This window comes from Anomalospiza imberbis, chromosome 2 (assembly GCF_031753505.1).
Source record: "Anomalospiza imberbis isolate Cuckoo-Finch-1a 21T00152 chromosome 2, ASM3175350v1, whole genome shotgun sequence".
Taxonomy (NCBI): domain Eukaryota; kingdom Metazoa; phylum Chordata; class Aves; order Passeriformes; family Viduidae; genus Anomalospiza; species Anomalospiza imberbis.
The window spans coordinates 106,546,919-106,570,957 of record NC_089682.1 but is presented as its reverse complement, the minus strand read 5'-3'; the positions used below and the strand labels follow the sequence as shown (position 1 = coordinate 106,570,957).

General features: G+C 34.2%; 1 protein-coding gene across 3 annotated transcripts in view; it reads left to right on the top strand.

Annotated features, from left to right (window-relative positions):
- The window catches only part of UGGT2 (UDP-glucose glycoprotein glucosyltransferase 2), a 76,508-nt gene that overhangs the window by 37,583 nt on the left and 14,886 nt on the right, over positions 1-24,039 (top strand). For all 3 annotated transcript variants that reach the window (XM_068182472.1, XM_068182473.1, XM_068182474.1), the window contains exons 16-29: positions 764-895; positions 1,607-1,771; positions 2,224-2,347; positions 2,446-2,544; positions 4,366-4,460; positions 6,592-6,798; positions 7,957-8,088; positions 9,991-10,118; positions 11,322-11,417; positions 12,491-12,593; positions 17,358-17,437; positions 18,804-18,993; positions 19,818-19,976; positions 21,120-21,205. In XM_068182472.1, coding sequence (XP_068038573.1) covers positions 764-895; positions 1,607-1,771; positions 2,224-2,347; positions 2,446-2,544; positions 4,366-4,460; positions 6,592-6,798; positions 7,957-8,088; positions 9,991-10,118; positions 11,322-11,417; positions 12,491-12,593; positions 17,358-17,437; positions 18,804-18,993; positions 19,818-19,976; positions 21,120-21,205 — 1,796 coding nt within the window. The remainder of the gene's footprint in view (positions 1-763; positions 896-1,606; positions 1,772-2,223; positions 2,348-2,445; positions 2,545-4,365; positions 4,461-6,591; positions 6,799-7,956; positions 8,089-9,990; positions 10,119-11,321; positions 11,418-12,490; positions 12,594-17,357; positions 17,438-18,803; positions 18,994-19,817; positions 19,977-21,119; positions 21,206-24,039) is intronic.

Genomic DNA, 24,039 nt, shown 5'->3' with positions numbered 1-24,039 from the left:
CCTTGGAAGAGAAATCTACAAATGTTAGGGAGCTGACATGCATGGGTAACAATTATCCATGACTAGATAAAAAAATATAATTTACAGTGTGCTTTTTAAAATGTTGTATTCCTCTCTTTACTTTGTTTCATAATATAAAAAGGAGGGGATGGTAAATATAATTGAAAGATAACAAAAATAGAAGCAATAAAATAAAGTTTGAGCTATTCAGAGCTATAGAGGAAAATATCGTTCCTCATTTGAAGAGAAATTAATAATTTTCACTTCAAATTTTTATTGTATGTTTGATGAAAGTAATAAAATATCATTCTATGAAATAAAATAATGGTAATGAAAAATTATCACTGTAGAAAAAAGAATCACTGACTAGTTTAGGCTTGGATTAATATGGATTCAGGTAACTACTTATGTTAGTTTATAGAGAGAATGTAGATTACCTCTCCAATTAGTAGAGAGAAATAACCTTTCACATTTAGCTCACATAGGTGTATTTCTTTGGCTACTTCAGATTTAGACAAAAGGTATAATAATAGATCAGTCAGAACAGTGCTCTAATAAAAAATCATGCATAGTGCAATGGTGATAATTACTAAAGCAGTAAAAAAACTGCAGTACAGCAATAAAAGCGATGTGAAATTATAACAGTAGAAAATTTGCTAGCACACTATAAAGAGATTATACTTATTTATTATTTATTTACTTATATCAAGTTGTTTGACAACTTACTACATTTTTTAATTTCCTTCGGTTATAATTCTTCCAGATGTACCATGAAGTGAAAGATGGAAATGTTCTGACAGTAGAAGATGTGAAACACATTCTTAGGAGTGAGTACCCCCGTGCTGATGTTCAGAGTATCCTGGATGTTCATTCTGAATATGATGAAGGGAGGAAGGTACGTTGAGAGCTCTGCTGAGTAAGAAATATGCAGTATATACAACTCAATGCATTTACTAAGCTTTAGGATTGCTAAATGTTAAAGCGAGTAAGTACAGCACCTTTGAGTCAAATTTTTCTTCAGCCACCATTCAGTCATTAATGGAAATGTAGTAAAGGTTTCTTCATTACTATTCTCACTGTGAAAATTTACGCTTGCCTGCTCCTTTCAGGAGCCACAAGTATTTTTCTAGTAGATGTGCCAAGGGGTCTGTCTTGAATTCTGCTTTCTTATCAAATAAAGCTTGACTTACAAACATAAAAACCTTTTGATGTTTTTTTAGGGGTCTTTCTTTGGTGAAAACAGCTTTGACTGTCTCGGGGTTCTTCTCTGATGTTATTAGCTTAATTTTTATTTTTATTTAAAATAAAAGAATAAGCTAAGAATGTTAAGCAGAGTAAAAGACAGTATCTCAGCAAGATGATAAAGCAAAAGTTCACAACAAAGTATATGGATCTGTAATTTCCTTTGTCGTCCCGTTTGACAAATGAGTCCCATCTGTCCTGTTAGGTTTCCAAATGCTTTCTGTTTTGTCCCTGCCACTCATGACAAGGTGTGACAGTGAAGAGTGCTTGGAGATTAGAGTTCATCCTCTCTTGATACTAGTTTCATTTTTTACTACAGTCAGCCACAGTCTCTTTAATCCTGTGATATTTCTGATTTGATCAGGCAGGAGCAACCTTTTATAAGAAGAGTGGCCTGGGCCCGCTGCCTCAAGCGCTGTTTAATGGCGTGCCCTTTCCCAGAGAGGAGATGGATGCTGCAGAGCTGGAGACGCTTATTCTTCAGAGGATTTTTGATGCCACCGGCTTCTTCCAGCGGGCAGTGTTCATGGTATGCTTAACATTTCTGAACAAGTGCAAAATGAGGTATTTGACAGTGAATTGTTTCACTCATGTTTTTATATTATGGGTTTTTATAATGAGATGGCTTGAAATTAGTGATACTGCACCTGCAGTTACGTTGTTACAATCATTTGTGGTCATGGTTTTGAAAGAGTATATTGAAATTATTCAAGGCTGAAGAATCAGCTAAGCATATAGTCATTATATGGAATTTTTCGACCAGAAATGAGAATGTACTGCAAATTTTCATTGAAAAATATGTATCTGATATTTTGAAATGCTGTCTGTGTGACATTTATATGGTTTTGACCTGACATTGTCCATAACTTAGTGTGTGTAGAAACTTTAAGCTCAATTGAAAGACTGTACAAATACTTAGTCTTTGTTTGTTGTGAAAATCTGTCTTAAAAGTACAGATCTTAGATTTTTCTCTTACTCCAGGGTTTGTTAGATGATCATGTAAATGCAGTGGATTTTCTTATGGATCAGAACAATGTAGTTTCCCGTATAAACCCCAGTATTCTTGGAGCAGAAAGAAGATACATACATTTCAGATCCACTTCTGGTAACTCCTTTTCTTGGATATTGTTGTGATTTGCGGGTTGATTTTTGGTTTTGTTTTTCTATTTTAAAGTCCAATACTTTGTGTTTTATATTATGCAGTTCCATTTCATGTAGAAGATTTCTCTACTTTCTCCTTTTTGGACTCACAAGATAAAAGTGCTGTAATTTCAGATAATATGAAGTATTTAACAAAAAAAGGTAATTAACTTTCTCTGTACGTTATCTGTCTATATATGATTAATACAAATTGTTAAAATTTACCAGTAAAATACCCCAAGTCAGTCAATATTCCAAGGATTCCATGTAAATTAACTATTTCTTCATATCCCAATATCTTCTTTCAGGAAGCAGAGCATATCTGAGTATTATAAACATAAACTATAATTAACAAGGTAGTTAGTTATTTTAGCTTTGAACTCGGGTGGATGTTGTGGCTAGTTGTTTTTGTTTTACAAACATGAAGTTAAAGAGCTTTGCAAGACTTTTGCAACTTTGAAGGTAGACTCAGCTTCTATATATATGGTTTTACTTGACAATATTGAAATCTGGTTTTCAAGTGACTCTTACTTGCAGCATTGTCAAGTGCAGAATGTATAGAGTTTGTATGTTTATACCAAAATTAGGTATTTCTAAATTTCAGGAATAATTTATAATGTTTCTAATTTATTAACATTAAGTATCTCCTTATTTTCCCTCTAGTTAGATAATTTAATTTTGCTGAATGAGCCTTTGTCTATAGAAAATAAATAAAATTTATATTCTGATAAATTATAACTCATTTATAGATTTTGTCTTTGTTAAAACTAAAATGTTTTTGTACATTTCAAATGCTTTTTTGATAAAATGTTCTCATTGCGTATGCAAGTACTTTTCCTTGAGTGAGAAGAAATTACCACAATGGGGTCATAATTCTGCATGGAATTTTACAATAGTCTGTGCTTTTTGAAACAGCTGCTCATTTACATCAGTGCATCAAGGGACACAGTAACCCTGTTAATAAAGTACTTTCTTTCAGTGATTTTTATGTGGTATTTACAGAGTTTTACCTAATTCATTATCAGAAAGAAATGCCAAACACTTAAATTTCTTTAAAATAAATTTATTTGACTCTTTGATTTGACTGTTTGATTCTATGTCTACAGCCACAGACATCCGAGTGAGCTGTCAAATGAGTGGCTTTCAATCTGTAGGATTATTTCTGAGACTGAGATCTCTTGTGTAACATGTATGACCTTTAAACTGGAATCTATATTTCAAATCTCTCTCCCCAGTGTGTTTCTCTAGACCACAGCAACAATTAATAATAACCTTTTCCTAGCATCTCACCAGAGTCCTGGAAAATTTCTTTCCTTATGCGTTATGTTTTAGGGGATGTATGGTAGACCTGAGTAGGCTGATATTCTTCTACAGATAATTTTGCAGAATTTTTCACCCACCATTGCTCTTCTGTGACAAGTAAAGAACAGGAAACCATAGAGCAAGAAAAAGAGAAATTACCTGTGTGTACACTTACACAGTAGTTTACTTTCCTTGAACTGTATTTGGTATATTCCCATTTGTGTCCAGAAATGATAAGATTCTTCCTGCCTTTAGTTGAAGGACTTTCCTTTGCTGCCAGGGAAAATGACTGGCTTAGTTTATGTGGTCCTGTAAGTACTTAATTCTTTTCATTTCTGGCTATATGATCAGTCTCCATCAAATGTTCACAAGTAACCTCTGGTAAAGCAGGTTTTGTTAATTGGCACTAATTATTTAGGGCCCTCTTGTGTCAGTGCTGTAACAATGGATCAGCTCTTTTAGTCTCTCTCTCTCTCCTATTAATGTGATATATTGCCTTCTAAGAATCTTACTTCAATTCAGAGGGCAAAAGATTCTGATGTGGCAAAGACTATTCTTACAGCTGAAGTCAGCAGTCAAACATACACATGAATTTAGAAATGACAAACATAATTAATTCGGTTTTCATTAGTCATGAGAAGATTCTCCAGAACATAAAACAGGATTATCTTTAATTTTCAGATGAAGATGCATTGTATGCTGTTACTGTCTGGATTGTTGCTGATTTTGATAAGCCAGCTGGTAGACAACTGCTTTCTAATGCCTTGAAAAGCCTGGTGAGTTTCTAGCAGGTTTTATTAAAATAGTTATTATAAATATTTTCTTAACAACTCTCTCTGCACATTCAAAAATCATACTCTTAAATAAAAGTGTAGCAACTTTGTTGTTGGTCAGGTGTAGCCCAGAATGTTACCTGGAAGGATTTTGGGATACTGTTGATGTGAACCATTAAGCAGTGTTCTCCTGTATTTCGTGGCACAGCTGTGGCCATGAAGCGACCATTTTCCCCTGTACTGTTTGTGTGCTTCTAAGATCAATTTTCGTGTGTGTTTTAATATGCTAGGAGGATCATCCACATTTATGAGTGCTTATTTTTAAGTTCTTCTGTGTTAATAATGAGATTTAAAGTATGAATGTCTGAAATATAAATATAGTTCAGAAAGTATAAATGTCAAGGCAATATAAATGACAAAAAGACCCTCTGTTTGGGCCAGGTTAAATAAGCTGAAATCGGGAAAGCATCTAGATTCTCTAATCAGAAGTGAAATAGGAACCACCTAAGGGAATTAGAAAATCAGGATGTTGCCAAGAGAATGTGATAACTATGTCTTAGAAAGAGGCTTTAAAAAAGATAGACTATTCGGTACAAGTCCTTGTTACAGAAAAACATTTAATTTCTTGAACTGCTTGATGTATGTCTCAGGCTTGACAGATGTACTCCCTCTATAACTTCATTTTTAACACTCTTCAGCAGAGGAAATGTGCCACAGCTCCCATCTAAGAGGTGAGAACCACCTGGGCAAATCCCCCTGTGTTGGTGAGAAGAATCTGGGAAAAAAGCCCAAAACATTAGATAAATTTCATGTGTTGCTTGGTCTAGTAATTTTCAAATTTCATGAGAAATAAAACAAAACAGTATTTTTTTAAGTCCATTGATTTGTGTTGAGGTTATTTACTCCTTTCTAGGCCATTTTCTCTCTTGAGTCAGGGTCTAGTATAATTCCTGATAGTAGCAGAATTGGCACAGGCACCACTTGCTCATGACTTGCCATCAGCATTTGAAGTAAAGCATGCAAAAATCTGGGGGTGAAAATGGCTGAAGGAAATTCACTTCTAGCTATTCCAGCTAATACATGCCATTTTCAAAACTCTGATAGATTTTTATTTCCTTTGAAAAAAAGCTTAAGCTGTCTTAGCTGGAAGAAACCTCTTGAGGTCATCCAGTTCAGCCTCTCACTCAAACTGGAATTATTGCCTTGATTACATCAGGTCACCTATAGGTGTGTTTGAAGGATTTCTGAAAATCTCCAAGGAGGTGACTGTCCCTTCCCTTTCCAAATTACTCTGGTGTTGCACTGTCTTCCTATTGTAGTTCTTTTCTGCCAAGCCAAAGTTCGTGTGCATTACCCCTTGTTACACCTTTTGCTGATACCAGGAAGGATTTAGCCCTGTCATGTTTTTCACTCCCCCTTCAGCAACTGCTGGTTGCTATTCATGTTCTCTGTAGTCTCCTCTTTGCCAGGTGGAGCCAGCCCAGATTCTTTGGTGCTTCCTCATAGTTTTCTGATCATCTTGGAAGTACTTTGTGGAAGCCTCTCCAGTGCTGAATACCAGTGATTGCAGTCTTTATTTTTTGGTTCCTTCCTGCATTGGAGTCCATTTACCTTTTCTTCAATAAATGGTGTTATTTGATCCTACCTTAGAATCATCACACTCGCTGGTAAAATTGGAATGGCATCGCTGATGTTAGCAAGTGAAGGATTTTGCTCCTGCTGAACATTAGAGTGATAAGTGGATAAATTCTCTTGCATTTATTTTATGCTTAGTTCAATAATTTTTGAAAAATAGACATCTATAAAACTAGTTCTGAAGTCTGTAAATGAATATTTGTTTATGTCCTTTGTTAAAAACATGCTTCTGCAAAATGCTCAAAAGCAGTTGTTCTATTAAAAAAACTTAACACTTCTATTTAAAATATTTATTACAGAATAGGTAAATCCTTATTAATAATATTTTTATTCACAGTTGGAGTTCTGAATTAGTCATTGATATATCTTTTCTAAAGACAAATAGCTGCAAAGAATTTAAATACTTATGGGCATTTCATATAGTTACAAATTATATGAATACATTAGATCAGCAGATGGAAGTGTAAAATTATTTACTGTTCTGTGTTTTTCTTTGCAGAAAACAAGTAGTCATACACGAGTTGGGATTTTGAACAATCCTTCATCAAAAATAAAGGAAGATAACACAGTTATTGCAAGAGGAATTTTGACTGCTTTTTTAACCCAAAACAACAGCAACTTAAAAAGTTTCCTAAGTAAACTCAGTAAGGAAGAGACAGCAAAAGCCCTTTCTGCTGGAACTAAAATTGTTAAATTCCTCATCCCAGTGAGTACAAGCTAAATGAGATTACTTCCTTCTTTATTATACATATATCTTATTGGAAGGAGGTGGTGAGAATAGCAGTGTTTGGCAGAATGCCATGAAGTTTATTACCCATACACCTTTCTTCTTAAGTAGATTTGGATTTCTGATGACTTTCATGTGGTTGAAGTAGAGAGAATTTTTAATTGGGAGAAAATATGAGAGTACTAAAAAATTCAGAATAGGGTTACCAGATAACTGAGACCAAAATAGTTTAATTTTTGATTTTTTAATACATCTCTCAGGTAGTTAAAATTGCAGTATTAATGTTTTTCAAGAATTTAGACTTCAGAGAAAGTTAAGACTACATGAGAGTGGAGGTGAGTTATGAAAAACAGCTGCTAACTACTATTTTTTGTCTCAGAAGGAGATGTAAATGTTAGTCTTTTTAAATGGGAACTGTTGGAAGACGAAGGAACCATATTAGAAAATGAATATTTTTGAGTCATGCTCTTGTTTCATTGTTTAATAAATTTTGAAAGACATAAAGGTCTCTACTGAAGCTGTGTAAGCTAAGTATGTTACTAATTCATGTCATTTTATTGGTTGTATCTGAATTAATCTGTTTGCTTGGTCTGTTTATTACTAATGAAGAAATACATATCAGAATAATTTTGGCAGGTGAGGCACAGTTCCAGTGTAAGTTTCAGCATGTTTTTCCCCACTTTGAAGATTGATTTGTGTGTCTTCTGGATGATGTTGGCTTCCCCAAAATATGTTCAAATTGTATCCAATGGCCATATTAGAATGACTGAGGCTTTTAGAGTATTACAGATTTTTGTATATCGTTTTCCTAAAAGTGGAAATACAGTTGAGTTGTTAACAGAGCATTTCTTTTCATGCAGCTTTTGTGCTGGATCATGGAAAAATTGCTTAACCTCAGGCTCAGCTTTGCTCTCATGGTTATTCACAGTTGCCCCAGGGCACAAACTGCGCTCTAGGTGGTTGTGAGATGCGGCTCACCACCAGCAGTTTTGTGCTTACACTGAAGCTGAGGTGGCTGTTTCACTTGGATTTCTGGTGTTACCACATAACTAGAAGAAAATCTTTGATTTCCTCACCTGTTACAAAATTTATTTTTGCAGAATCATTCTAGCATCTCATGCTTTACCTTTGCTTTAGGGAATGGATGGTGATACTTTTGAGAAGAAGTACAACACTTTAGGACTGGATTTAATTAAAACTCAACAGATGTTCTGCCAGGAGGTTCTGAAGCTGCTTCCTGGGCAAATGGCTGTTATTAGCAATGGCAGGGTAAGAAGGAAATTTAGTCTCTCAATAGTTTTTAGGATTTTTTTTTTACTTCTGGAACTTCAGTTTCAAACTAAAGAAAATGCATTATATTGATTTTCCATTTATTCAGACAGTTGTTAGAGAATGGTATGAATGTTTGCCTAGCTTTTTTATTTTGTTTTACTCCTAATTTGTTCATTAGCTCCATTCCATTGAAGCTACTGTGTGTGTATGTCATTCCCCCAGCTATTTTAGAGTTAATCTGACAAAATTCTCCAAATAGATTAGTATCTGATTTATTATTTGTGAAATTTAAGAATAACTTTTGATCCTGAAGTTACTTTTATTTTACTATGTAAAGAAATGCATATAAATTACATTAAATAGGTTAGTATTTCAATCTCTAAAACACCACATTTTAATAAATATTATGTTCTTTTATAGTCTTAATTCTTAATTTGCAGATAAAAGTATAGTAATTTTGTTGTTTCAGTTTCTTGTATGTATATGTTGAAACCAATAGCCTTAATTAGAGTTTGTCAATAGATTATCTGTGATCAAAAAATACCATGTTGCATTCAATATTTAGTACTTGTTAAATGACAGTCTGTAATGCCTTACATTACAAATACAATTTACAAAATACATTTCAATTCTTCTGTTTTTGATTTCCTCCACCATTCTAAAAAAATAGAAAGAAAACTATGTTGGCATCTCATAACTGAAAACTCTTTAAATTTAGTGAGTTTGGTACTCTTATGCATCCTAAATTCTTCTGAGGTGCAACTGAAATACTGCTAAGAAACACACAGAAAGCATTTTTGTTGATGAAGCCTTAAAGAATTGTTGGCTTTTTTTTTGTCAGCTCCCTCATAACTAAGTTAGTGAATTTATTTTATAGATTATTATTACTGTTCTCCATGCCTAAAATAGTTCAAATAATGTCATATTTTAAGTTTTGGGTAAATAAGTTTCATAAAAATGTTTGGATAAATTTAATAATGTATATTCATATCTGTGTTTTCACTCTAAACTATTACTTTTAAAAAGACATGGGATAACCTTCATTTCTGTCCTTACTATTTCATCACAGAAATTTTGCTTTTATAAGCAAATTTTTTTTCCAGTTGATTTCTCCAAATTACCATAGTATTTCATAATTACACTGTGGATTCATCTATCTCATGCATCATTAATTAAAAAAAAAAATCAAAAGTGGAATTTGTTATATAACCTCATTTATAGGAAGCAGTTGAATTTTGAAGAAGAGGCATTCAGCACCCAACTTATATAATAAGATTCTACATCCTGGGAGCCCTGTAGGCTATTGAAGCTGTCTTGGGTCAATTTGGCCTGATAGACTGAGTAAGAAATCCAAACAACATCCTCAAAGCTGTTTTCTGGGACTCCAAGGCACTTTCTTTCAGACACCAAAAAATTCAGTAATCCTGTATCCTCTCATATTACGCATTTTGTATCCTTTCCCATTCTTTCTATCCATTCTGCTTCATTTGACAAGTGGTAGAAGGAGGTTGTGTTCATAGAATTAAAAATCTAAAGAGTGTGGTAGACAAATAGTAATGTGAGTTTAAAATATTTTACATGAGACAGCTTTTTCTTAGAGTTATTTCTAAATAGTGTATTCCTTAACAGAAGGATGTATAATGAAAAGTAGCATGGATATTTCTATTGCAGTTATTCTTTGTGATTGATAATTAACTGTAATCATACAACTGTAAAAGCCTAATCCTGCATAGTTACTATAAAATGTAATTAGTTTTGTAATCAGTGGTATTGATGTATATAGAGATTGGGGTTTCATATTCAATATTGTGCATTCATTTAATATATTAGTTTATTTTTAGTTAGAAACAGAGCATTATTGGGACATTCTACACTTAACATTTTTTTTCTCTGTCTAAGGTAATGGGTCCTTTAGATGAAAACGAATTCTATGTAGAAGACTTTAATTTGTTGGAAAAGGTAACATACAGTACCTCAGCAGAGAAGATTAAAGCTATTGTCAAGGAGATGGGAAACAGTAGTAAAAGGTAAAATTCTCTTGCCTCATAACATGTGTGCAGATCTGCTGAATTACTCCAAATACTTTCCCTACTTTCACTGTCCTTACAACCAAGAGTACAGTTAACAGTAAAAAATTCCTACTAAGGAATAAGAGTAATTGTTTACATAAGAGTAATTGTAAAGAATAATAATAAGCCTGATAAAATACAGTTCATCTTAGGCCAAATCTGAGTGTTAATGTTTGAAGTCATTGTCTTTGGGAATTGTTAGTTAAGGAGCCTGTAGAGGCATGGGCTGATGTTGTGCCCTGACACCATGGTAGACAACATTCACACACCTGTTCACCGAAGAAGTGTAAAGATGAGATGAGTTCAGGCCATCTTCTAGTCTCAGGATAGAGCTTATGTACAAAGAAGAAAGCAGAATTATATTCTTCTTACAGTATCTCTCAACTTTCTGAGTATCATTTCTCTTACCTAGAAGGACTGGCACAACTGAAAGAATCATTACCAGAAAAACAAAATCAAAAAGGGGAAGAACTCAAGAGATAAGTATTGAGAGACAAAACATATTTAGACAAATATTGTGACTTAACAATACTGAAATGGAACTATGAGATTTCTCAGGAAACTTCAGTAGGAAATTCCAATAGAAAAAATTGAAGGAGGTGGCCAGACTTGAAACCAGGTCATTTATGTCTGTTCCTTAATGTTGTCATAAATGGGAAAAATTAAAAAAAAAAAAAAGAAAAAAAAAGAGCTAGAAATGTCAGCAGACCTTAACATCATATACTCACTTCTCTTGATTCTGAATCAGGTCTCTTTGGCAAATTTGTGAGTAATAAAATCTCGTTATTAGTTTGGGTTTAATTTGTCTTGTGGACCAAGCCCCACATTTTCATCAAATTACACAGATTTGAAGACCCAACAATTGAGAGAAATAATTTCTGTAAGGCTGAATGATAACTCTATGAATTCTGAATTCTGCATCTCCTAAAATTAAGAAGTGTCCATGTCACAAGGCTTCTCTAAGGCTGTAGTGGTTCTTGGGTGTTGTCATGCTAAAGGTTTAACTCCAAGCTACAAGTCCTGAGATGTTAACCACCTTAGAGTCCAGCTCTGGGATGTGGGCTTCCTAAATATCCTTTATGCAAAGAGACTGACCTTAAAATGTTAATGTTTTACTCTTTTCTAATGGAAAACAAACTATATGTGCCTTATTTGATACAGTGGCAGTGACTTGATTATGAAAATAGATGCCCTGCTGTCATCTTTGCCTAAAACAGAGCTGAGACAAGATGTTGAATTACTCAAAGAACAGCACAGGTCAGTTTTGTCATGATAATGCACTTAGAGTAATTTTTTGTTAACATTTGAATGTACTGATGATTACATAGTCTTTGGAAAGTTGAGTAAGCATTCTAATTTTGAAATTGTTGTATGAACAGCCTGCTCATCTGCCATAGCATAATGCATCTTTACCTTTTTCCTAATAAATTCATTAGGAATGCCTGTTGATTTCCCAATGTTACCCTTTACTGAAAAGAGAGCAGAGGGCTACATGTTTTAAAAGGACATATGATAATACAAAAACTGTGATCAAATTACAAATTTTTATAAATATTTTTGTCGTGCTGTATCCAAATCTCTCCTTGTTTTTGTTGGTAGAGGTGCTCCAGAGTGTATGCTGATGGGCTGTCCCTGTTGATGAAGGCAGGAGTGAAATCAGTGGTAGTCTTTTTTAAGAGGCTGACACCTTTTTCAAAGTTACACTAGTAGCAGTCAGTGCTGTGCTGCTACCATCTTTTGTGGAAAACTAATTCCAGTTGTCCCTTTATTTACAGCACATGACTTTTTTTTTCATTTTTTAAAATGAATTTTATTGGTATGTCCTTCCTGTAAATCCAGAGTACTTTAACTAGGGTTTTCTTGACTTAGCCTAATAAAGTCTATCAAGCTGAATTATTTTCTGTAATGCATAAAGCTAGTCCAGCCTGTCAAGTTTCACACTTCTCAAATGCCATTTTTCCTCCTCTTTTTTTCTTTTTAAATCATGTCATCACCATTACTTGTCTGATCCAATGATTCCAGATCTCTGTAATTTTGTAGACAAATGACAAAAAGGCCCTTTTTTAAGTCTTAATTTTGTTTTAGAGAATGTATCTAATCATTAACCAGTATAGAAGTATGTAGATTAATTCTATATTTTTTACTCCTGTTTGCATTTAGTTTTTCTAATTGTATCACAGGGAGCAGTCATGATTATTGCTTGAAATTAGGGAAATATTTTCTTGAGCAGTAAAATCTTAAATGCCGCTGATACTACAAATCCGTGTCTAAAAATGTTTGTCATTTGAACAAATTCAGTTTTGAGTTTTCATGTCATTGTTTTTAAACAGTGTAGTAAAATTCGAGCCCCAAGAGCATGATCCATTCTATGACATCATTGCTGTTGTGGATCCGTTGACAAGAGAAGCACAGAAGATGACCCATTTATTGATTGTAAGATGATGGTCATTTCTTATAATTTGCTTATTTGTACTTCAGTTGTTTCTAAACTTGTTCTAATGTCCACATACATTCTAGTAAAGAGTACACAGAATTTGGTTGTTTTTTCTTTTCCTGTAAGATATGTATTTGGTTATTTTCATTCGTAAAACAAGTTGAGAATGACCTAGTTCTTCATTATGAATAGCTCATTTGAACATAAAATTCAGATGCCCCATGGCCCAGTCCTCTTAAAGTGAGCCTGTAAGTGCTCTCTACAGTCAAAAGAAAGAAAGGAGGGGATCGTGTACATAATTTTCTGCATCTCAGAATCTCAGGAAGTATGTGCTTCTTTCCATTAAACCAGATTACCTTAGTTTTCCAAGGCACCTAAATGAGGTGGTCTAAATCTGATGTGTAATATCATCAAAAGAAGATTGGACTATAAACCTTTCAGTTCTTGGAGAGATATTTCTCAGTTGATTAATGCTACCAACTATATCTAGATAGTCTTCCATTGTGTGTAGCTATTGATCTTTGAAAGAGAAACTGTCTTAAAAACACAGCTGCTAAAATTATTTTCTTCTTTCACCTACTACAGAATATCACTGTGTCTCAGGTTCCTTTATAGTTTCCCATAAAAATGTAAATTTTGTCTTCACTTTATGGTCTGTTATAATTCTGAAACCTCCAACTTGATTTTTGCTGCATCCTATTTTATCTTTCTTTTCCTGCAGTAATTATGCAAGTTTCATAAATTCTTAAATTGCTTTCCCCCCTCCCATTTTCATACCCTTTTATGTCAAATGTTGAAGCATCTGCTCGCTCTTATATAGTGGAGCAAAGTAAAACTTTTTTTTAAATTAATGAAAAATTTTGCTGTTTCAAGATTCTAGAATACTAGATTTTCTCTAGAACCAGATTGCTCATTTCACCCTTCTCAGTGAAAAGGAAAGCTTGATATTACCAAATGAAAATATTTTCACGTTGAAATGGACTGGAAACTCTCCATTTATCCAGAAGTTCATATTATGAGTATAAATCACATCAAGGATCTTGTAGCTCAGAGCAGAAACCTCCATTCCTCTGAGCTCAACAGGCTCTCTCATGCATGCCGAGGCAAAGGACTCCCATGGTGTCCCAAGCTGTTCAGCTATTGCAGATCCTGCTTGAGTCATAGGAGCTCTAGTTTTATTCAAAGCCAACCTTAGGAGAGAGTAATGAAATGCTGTTGAAAGTAAACAAACCAGAAGTACTTTAATGTAGATTAAACTTTTCAATAATATATTTTAAAAAAATTAAAAATAGCCTGGATTTTTTTAATATATATAATTATTATTATTTTTACCTGGAAAGCCACCACCTCCTGCTGTAGAAACAAAACAGACATACAAATACAGCAAACCCCAAACTCAAAGTTCTTAAATGAATGCCTTTCTGATTAGCTTACTCTACATAGGTGATTTAAATACTATAAACTTGAGTCACTGGAATATATTTATATTTAAAGGCTCTTTTTTTTTCAGTTACATAATTGGATTAGAGCTGAGTATGTTGGATTGGTAACTATTCATGGTGCAAAAGTTGTTGAGTAACTACCATGGCAGAACATGTGATTCTTGCCCCATTCTGCATTGACTATGTCCATATAATGATTGGGTTTTTTCACCCTGGTGAAACTACTCTTATTATATTACGTTCTGTCACTTAATAGTTACTTCAAATAAATCTTTTGGTATTTTTAATTAAAAATGCAAACAAAAAGTTACTCATATTAAGTGGAATTGAAATTGTGAGGGGGTAAATAGCTATAGGTAGGCTGTAATCTAAACTTCACTGCTTAGTCTGAGACAGTGGCAGTTTCAGGATAGAGGAAAGTATGAATCAGAGCATGAAGGAGAACTCAGTCAAAGCTGCTGTCTATTTTTTAAAATATCTACTGGATTGTATCATAAGAACTGCTCTAATCCTCTCCACAGTGAGGTACATAGCACCTTCCACATAGTCTGTGCTTCCCTTTTTTCAAAGTTCTGTTACAGACGTCAGCATCAAGTATTTCCAGACAAGGTAGAGTCACTGTCCACTGTAAATATTTAAATGCCAGCCATAACTTTTCCATGATTAGGCCACATAAGTTCTCAGCAGAATATATGGAAGAGCTAACTAGTCCTGAAGTTATGAAGGTCATCTCTAAGGTGATGTGAGAAAAGTAGAAATTCCTTCTGCTAAAATGGAGGACAAAATTGAAGAATTGTGGTTCACCAAAAACAGGAGGAAAGATTATTCTGTATACTCTTAGGATTATCCACCTTTTTTTTTCTTGTTCCAGTAAGAATCCAGTAATTCAAAAGCGTGGAGAAAACAATCAAACCTTTTATTTTTTTTTTGTCAGTTATCTTCTGCCTTTTTTCCTTTGTTCATTCTGTCTTCAGTGAGGACTTACTGTTCCATCCCTAAAGTAAAGGGAATTCCTGAAGGAGCCTCTTTTGGTGATCTAGTCTGATTTCCTATATAATGCATGTCAGAGGACTCCTTTTTCACAATTATCATTTGAAGTAGAAATAATTTTTTAATCAGTTCCTAATTTAAATATTACCAAGCAGTTGAGTATGGATTAGAGCTCCTACAGAGATTTTTCCAGTGGCTAATTAACCTTACTGTTAAACTCAGTATTGGAATTACAGATTTTTGTTTAGATCCATGCTGTAAGCATGGATGTTCTCATCATTTTGCCAGTTCTATTGAAGATTCTATTATAAGTTTGTTTTCAGTGCAGATGCTCTGTATTGTCCTGAAGTTTACAAACAATTCCAAGTGACTGAATAATCATGGTTTACTGAGTTACTCTTTTTCAGATGAGTTGTGGTAACTCAAGTAAGTGTCTTGCAAATGACTTTTTATTATGCACATGCACAATAAAACTAGCTTTTGAGTAATTTTCAAGCCTTCTGAAATATTTCAGCCATGTTTTACAGTGTTCCCTGAACTAAATTTCTATGCTCTTTGAATTTTCTTACTTAAAGTAAACAGACTGAACTCTTAAAGTATCCTTTAAAAGAGTCTTCCTAATTTTGTCACAATTTTCATGTGTTAACTAAAATGCCCTGCTTTCTGGTGTCCTCAGAAGCCCTAAATAATAGAACCAAGTTCAGTATTTCAGAAGTTGTATTGTTGACAAACGCAGAGATAATGAATTATTGTCTTATTTGTCATTTCCTATTTAAAGTCCTTTGAAATGTTAATTAAGAATGGCACTTTTTTTTTATTTTGGCTACTGTACTAAATTTCATGGTCAGCTGATGAATTGGGATGGTGTGTCAGCCTTCTGCAAGATAATTTCATTCTATACACAGAAACCTATCAATGCAGATTGCTGAAGAATCATTCTTGCTATTGGGTTGAGGGTTTTCTTTTGTTTGAAGGTGAAGTCCATACAGGCTTTTATAATTCTTTTTATTCTGAATGGATATCTGATAGATACTTGATTCTATGATAGATATTTGAGTCACTTTGACCTCTATTTTGATTTTGGTGGTCTTAAACATATTTCATGTAATGGTTTCCCTTCTTATGCTTCCAGTGCTCTTAGGTTTTCATTTCCTGCTTCTTCACTTGTTCACATCAATATGCTATTCCCTACTCTTTGTTTTTTATTCAGTAGTTTTTCAGTGCTGGTATTCAGGTGACACAAAAGATGAGAATAAGAAACTAGGAATAGAACAGGTCCCTAGGGCTAAGTAAAGTTACAGCATTGTAGTAAAGAATGTGTGTAAGCCATGGGTTGAACTGAGGAAAGAAAAATCGTAATCATGATAAAAGAGAGATTTAATGATGACTATCGTCTTGCTTTGATCCCAATTTATTTCCTATTGTAGTAATTTTAGATGTTAGCCTTACTAGTATTGGTGTTGTAACTTAGTTTTTATGTCTTGCTGGCCTTTCTAATATCCATAAATGTAAGCACAGCTGCTTTATGCTTTCAGGTAAGCACTTTGTGTCAGAAACCACAGAAATTAAGGTAATTTGATAGAGGTTTTTATGAGTGCTTTAAAGAAATTAATAACTTTGTTAGCTTTAAGCAAAACAAAACAGATTGCTCACAAAAATAAGAAAAAATAGTGTCCTAATATTATGGTTCCTATATAACAGCATCCAGAATGTTACTCTTTTAGAAATTAACAGATAAAGAAACTGAGAGAAAAAAAACAGAAATATGTTAACTTACCAAAATGTTTTGAACTTAATTGAATGGTTTAATATATTGTTGATCTATTGTTGACATTTAAAGTTATTAAGTAATTGAGTATTAAAACAGTTCTTTGAACTTCACTATATTTAACAATTTTCCATATACAACTATTTTAATAAGAGTGAAAGCAATTGTTTTAAGACTGGTTGTTGAATTAAAGGCATGTGTTGTACTTGGAGACCTTAAAGTGTTTTAAAATCAGAAGGTAACGAGTGATAATATCATTTACTCAAGCATTGGAAAATGGAGGGTGCTGCTCTTGTAAAAGCTGCATGGGTAGGAGAAGACATTAATATTTTGACTATCAAGAATATCATATGCTAAATCATGCAGTTTTAGGAAAGGGCATATCTTTATTTTCAATATCTGACAATAACCTTTAACGTACAGATAAATTTACATCTTTAAAAAGTTTTAGATTCCTGCTGACAATTGAGAAATGCAGAATGTCACAAGGGGAACTTTGGCTTATTTTCAAAGTTTGGTGGTTACCAAGAACCATTTTTTACAGAGATTTTTTTTTTCTGTAGGTACTCAAGGACATTATCAATATGAAACTCAGGTTATTTTTGAACTGCAGATCTAAGCTGTCTGAAGTGCCACTGAAGAGGTTAGTAGTTCGTAGCTTGTGATGCTCATTTTGGAAAAACAGCCTTAATAGTGTATATTTTCTTAAAAAGTAAACATTGCTTTATGTTTCTGAATTCTTTTTGTTGACTCATTTTTCACTGAATTTTACCTAAGCAGTTTGCATTTATTTAAAGTTCTTGTTCTAATGTGTCAAGCATCACAGGGAAGTGATCTAGTCCATCAGATGCACCTCTCATCAACAGGCCTTAAATAAATCAATAGAATCTTTTATGCCTGTGAAAAGTTGCAGAGGGGGATTATCTGTATTAGTTGTTCCCTTCTTTACAGCCCACTGTTTGTGTAATGAATTGTACAGATTCAGTACTCCTAGGAATTAAATTCATCTGAATAAATATACACTCTGCATTTGTTATATTGAGATGATGTTATATTTCATTAAGAATATGATAGCCTGAATTTATCTACTATAAATTGCAGTTTCTTTTATCTGTGTGTAAAAATCACGGTTCACGAATTCAGTGATAGACACTTATACTGAAATTAATTCCCTCCAAGAGGATTTCTTTCCCTCTAAGAGAAATGTTTAAGCACAGCCATCTCCTTGGCAGGTATTTTACCTATAATCTTAACACCTATATTACCAATTGCCTGTGAAAGAGGCTGGTGGTGGTGCCTGTCTTTTAGCCAGTGGGTTGGAGAATTAATCATTTGCCCACAAAACAGAAGTCCTTAGTTTTTATGCATTCTGAGAGGAACTGCTCACATCTCATGTTCCACAAGAGGGTCTTAATTACCATTCTCCTGAGTGTCTTCTTGTGTGAACATCATTATGATGGCTTTTGAAGCTGGGCACTTTGCAGGTCTTGGTGCCTGCTTCTTTCCTTGTGTTTGGGAGAACTTTTATGTATGGAATAATTGGGGTAAGAGCTGGAGAGGGAGCAGAGAAACCCTACCCTTCCTCTGCTCTGTACTTGCTGCTGCTAGTGACAGTAGCCATTCTCAAAGACTTTATACCCAACAGAGGTTAGTCCTTCTGCATAATTCAGTGACACAGATTCTGAGAATTCAAGGCTGCTAACAGTCAAGCTATGTAGATGCACCTCTTGGGTATTCACGTTCATAGCCTTTAGAGTGTTAATGGAAAATAGGCACATCCACAGAAAAATCACCAAAAGTGAATAGTCTGTGTTCATCTACCAGCCCATTTCAGATGCTGTAGGTATTGTCTGATGATATTCTAAAAGAATAAAGAGCTACTTTGCCTCCAAATTTCATCATACTTGGTAAATACTCACTATATTTGAAAATATTTTAGAACAGCTTCATGTTTGAACTTCACGTATTTCACTAATAGTTGGGGTTTTGTCACACTTTTTTTTCAACAGCTTTTATCGTTTTGTTCTGGAACCAGAATTAACTTACGGAATCAATAAGCACCTTCCTTCTGAGCCTGTAGCAAAATTCCTAGAATTGCCAGAATCACCTCTTTTGACCCTAAACATGATCACTCCTGAAAGCTGGTTGGTTGAAGCAGTAAACAGTTCCTGTGACCTTGATAACATTCATTTGCAGGAAGTAAGTAATAGATTGCAAACACTGTAAAACTTGTGTTGGCCCCTCTACTTCAAGAGGGAAGGGGAAATGTTGCAAGATTTGTCTTGTGTCTGTTCTCCAGAAATACTTTCTTTGGCAGTTGATTATTTAGGCAATATTATACTATTTTTATTGTCATCACCTTATCTTCATTTTCTCTCTTAAAAGAAAAGTCTCAAAGGAAAGTAATGAAATAGAAAAAAATCAGAATGCAAAGTACAAGTTAAAGCAATTTACCTGCTATGTTGAGCTTTGTGTTTAGAGAAATACTACATTTAAGATAAAAGTGAAGCAATTAAAGGATTCTTTGTGTTTCCTAGATAGGAAACCTAGTTCTTGTAACCTAGATAAATCTTCATATAAACTGGAATATATGTCTGTTTATTAACATAGTTCAAAAAGTATTTCACCATCTTTTAGTTCACAATTCTTTCAATTATTATTTAATTCTATTTTAATCCCCCATCTTCAAAATTACTAGATTTGTTTGAGTCAATAAGCTTATGCAAAATATTGAGGGTAATATTGAGAGTAAAGCTGGGATTTACCTTACCAAGGCAGAGGTGCCCCAGCTTCCTCAACAGTCAGTGGAGGGAAGGTCCTTCCAGAGAGTCATCTTTCCTCTTTGTCTTGGATACCTGTTTTATAACTGAGTGAAGTTCCTTCTGGATGGACTTTTCTTGGGTTGTTTCGACTGTGGGAGTTACCTTGTGGTAAATCCTACACAACATGTTTGTGGCTGTGATATTTTGCTTTTCCCACATGGTTAAGTGACATAATATATTGATGAAGCATTCCTTCCATAGATAAAAGGGGCAGTTATAGCAGAATATGAGCTGGAATATATATTGCTTGAAGGACATTGCTTTGATGTGACAACTGGACAACCTCCTCGAGGGTTACAGTTCACTCTGGGCACAAAGAAGAATCCTGTCATGGTTGATACTATTGTGATGGCCAACCTTGTAAGTACTTAGTACAGGAATAGTCATTACAATTGCACACTTTTTGTGAGAGTTCTTCATGAGCATCTTGTTCTTTAAAGCCATTTCTCTGTGTTGCAAGCTTAGTAATGCTAAAAGTAACAGGCACATCCTGGAGCTGAGCTCATCTCCAATTTGTTGAGCTTTCCCCCCGGCTCCTCTCCTGTGATGCAGTATAAGTTTGAATACAGCCTAATTTTATACTCTTGCCTGAAGTGCCTAAAGTGGCAGCCTAATTGCTTCTAGTAGGTGGTAGGAGGCAGTTATATTCAGGCTGAGATTCCCTGACAAAATGTAGGGTATGATTCACGTTCTGACTAAAGTGATCCTTTTTGTTACACAATGATCCAGGCAAAAGAAGACACCCATTTTAGATGCTTCAGGTGAGTTCCTAGAGCCTTGATTGGACATACCCACACCTGAGAATTTCTCTCATCTTGCAAAGTAATTATTTTTCATGTTGGCAGTCTGTAGAACCGAAGACCATGTGACTTCTGAAGTGAAAGATTTATTTTCTATTGGCTAAGGGAATTTGATAGAGAAGGATTTTGATGAATAAGACCTTTTACCTCTCTGCTGTTCACTAGTCCTTGTTAATACTGTATCATAAGGAAGGAAATGCTTAATAAATTGTGAATCTTTGATTTTTGCACAAGTATTGAATACGGACTCAACAGTAGATGGTGTTTGGCATGATGAAATTCTAACAATTCTTCACATTTCAAAACTTGCTCTCTGTGACTTTAACATAGCGATAGCTGTTTACAGTGTTCCTAAAATGGGAAGGAATTGTGTTGACTTGGGAAATTGTTCCAGACAAAAATTTTACATTTCAAAGAAGCTTTTCAATTTAGGTCTGTTCAATAATTTATTTCTTTCCTGCTCTTTTATTTGGTGCTCTTTTACTACTGTCCTTGGTGGAGTTTTTGTATGCAACTTAAATTCAGCTAGAAAAAACAGAGCACTGAAAGACATTAAAACGGACGTGCAGGAAAGGTGATAGTTGTTGCATCACTGGCACACTTCTTTCAGGGCTAGTATAAATGTTGAGCAGGTTTTTTTTTGTATATAAAGATGGCTGAATCTGAAATGCAATCAGAACAAGTGCCTGTCCTTTTTACTTAGGGGTATTTTCAGCTGAAAGCAAATCCAGGTGCTTGGACGTTGAGATTGCGTAAAGGAAGATCTGAGGAGATTTATCAGGTTTCTTCGTAAGTATGAATCCATCATTTGGAAACAAAAATTATTCTGAAAGTGCAACATATTTTGAAAAGATCTGACAACACTGAAGGAAAGTGAGCAAAGATAGCATTAAAAAGTGTAAGATGGAAATGATGATTTAAAGTTTGTGAGGGATACCTTATTTCCTTGTATTGTTAGTTGTTGTTTGATGGCTTCATGTGTTTTTGAAGGCATTTCAGTATGTTAATGCATAATAAACCGAAGCTGCTCAGCTAGACTAGATGCTGGCAGTGTCCCTTACTATACAGTTGCACAGCTAAACACTTTTCCTGTCAGTTCCATGCATGGTTAGCATTATCACACAATGACTGCACAAAGTTCTGTAGAAATGTCACTCATGTTGATTAATATTTTGGCATTCCCAACATACTTAATACGTAATTTCAAGAGTATGTACAATGGAGCATTGCTCTCCAGAATTATCTCCAGAACTATCTGGAGGAAGTACCACAGATTTCCTTCTCATATTTTTTTTCAGCCCTGAGGATGCCTCTGAATGCAGTATATTTATAGGTGGCATGTTTTTTTAACAGGAGCACTGTAGTCATTTCAGTTCTAGACTATTCAATTAATTCTGAATGTTTCTTAGTTGTCTAAGTCATCTAAGGATCGCTGTGGTTACACCTCCACCTTAGGATATCAAAGCACCCTTGATTTTGAGGCCCTGGCTGCATGTTGACTGCGCCACATTTCCCTCTCTTGGGAGAAACCTCTGTCCATAGAAGGGAAGTTATATTCCTGTAACTGGCAGTTAGGTGACATCTCCAAGGCTTCTAGATGTGTAATTACCATGGTTGATTTTCATGCAAAGGAATATATATGCTCACCATCATTCTAACTATTCCTTAGAAGAATCACCTTTTCCTTATGTTTTATGTAAAAGAATAGACCTGTAGCCTATGAGAGCTTTCTCTTGAAGCTTTAGATCTAATCACTTCCAGAGGAGCAGTATTCTTTTATTTAATTTCAGCTTCAGTTTTTCCTTTTTTTTCCTTTTTCCTGATACCTCTTTTCCCCCTCAAAGTAATTGTGTGGTTTGAAATAGGTCTGTTTCTTATAAAATATTTATTATTACTTAAAGCCCAGGAATACATAGTTCCATATGTTGTTAATTATCAGCTACTATTAAAAAACAAAAAAAATTGATGAACCTCTTTGTGGTTTTGAACATTTAGTTAATATTGGTGTTACAGGGAGAAATATGAATGGGATGTTAGATTATTTCTATTTGTTTGCACTTTTCAATTTTTTTTTCCAGAAATCACTTACAATCTGTTGAAAAACATAGTCCTTTCCCTTAGAGATTCACCTGATTTCCACCAACTGGATCTGTACCATTTGTCTAATTTAGCATTTCATTCTTAAGAAATATAAAGTGGTTTACATAAGATAGCCTGGTTTAAGAATAAAATAATGAAGTGCAGTTGGGTTAAATAATGAAACAAAATGAAACAAAACCACTCTACACTCTAGCCTGGATCAAAGAAAATTTAATTTATCTGCTGCAGTTTTGGGCATTTTCCCCTCTGTAACACAAATGGGCTTAATTGAACTCAGCTAAGTTGCTAAAAACTAATACCTCATGAGGACTAAACAATGTAATTTATTTATTATTCTAACTGTAGACTTAAAGTACAACAGGAAAAGTATGTTTCTGGGGCTGCACCAGGATCTTTGATATTTCTTTGACAGTATTAACAGTATGAAGTTGCTGTCAGAAGTCAGGCAGCTGTTTGATAGGATGGAATTTTGCCAAGAGCTAGTGCATTATATTCTCCATCCATATATATTAGTCACACCATCTCCTGTTGAACTGTGAGATGAACCTGTTTTTTTTTGAGGCACAGGCCTGTACATTATAAAGGGAGTTTTTGAATGTTCTGCATCTCACTATTTATCTTACTTGCTTCTCTCATAGTTGAAAGTAATTTATTTTTACTATATGTAAATACATAACATTTGAAATAAGGTGCCTCTTTCTTCTTAAAGACTGCTTCTAACAAAGATCATTATATTGATGCAGTCATGGTTGTAAATCAATTTGTTATTAATAAATTCTTATGAATATTAGGAAAATAAAAGTTGTTACACTCAGCAATAATCTGAGCGCTGCTTATTATTGGGACTTCAATGCTGGTGGGAAAACAGGTATTGCAAGATAAGTTTGCAGAAAATTATTTATAGCTAAAGATACATATAAAATCCTCATTAATATTTTACTTTTTAAAAAGGCAGGTAGATACATTAGATGTAAAATATAATATTATTATATAATATTTGGATGTCATGCAGACTGCCTGGCTGAAAGGGTATATCTTTTATAACTTAGGCAAGGAGTTGTATGTTTGTTTCTTGGGCTTGAGGTTTTAAAGGATCTCCATTTCTTGAACCCAAATTCTTTTGTTTAACCATATGGGAAATTATAATTTGTATTATATTGGTACTTACTTATATTTGTTTAAAAGCATCTAAGTGTTTTGAAGTTAAAGTTGGGACATAAATAGTCTGCTAGACATGTTTAGCTTTTCACAATTACATAATATTAAGGTAGCTGTTATTACATATGTCATAGTGCTGTCAGTATGCAAGATGTTTGGCTTGGATTTAAAAAGGTTGTTCATCCATTGATCAGACTGAGTTCTGTGCAGAGTAAAACAATTGGCACTCAGTAAAGATGGAGCCCACAGGGAGGCATCCATGAAAGAGATTTAGGGAGACAAAGCAATGTTGTTGAATTTACATCCAAACCAAACACTCTGAGAATATTGCAAAGACTTTGGAAAATCCTCTTTATCAGCAGAAT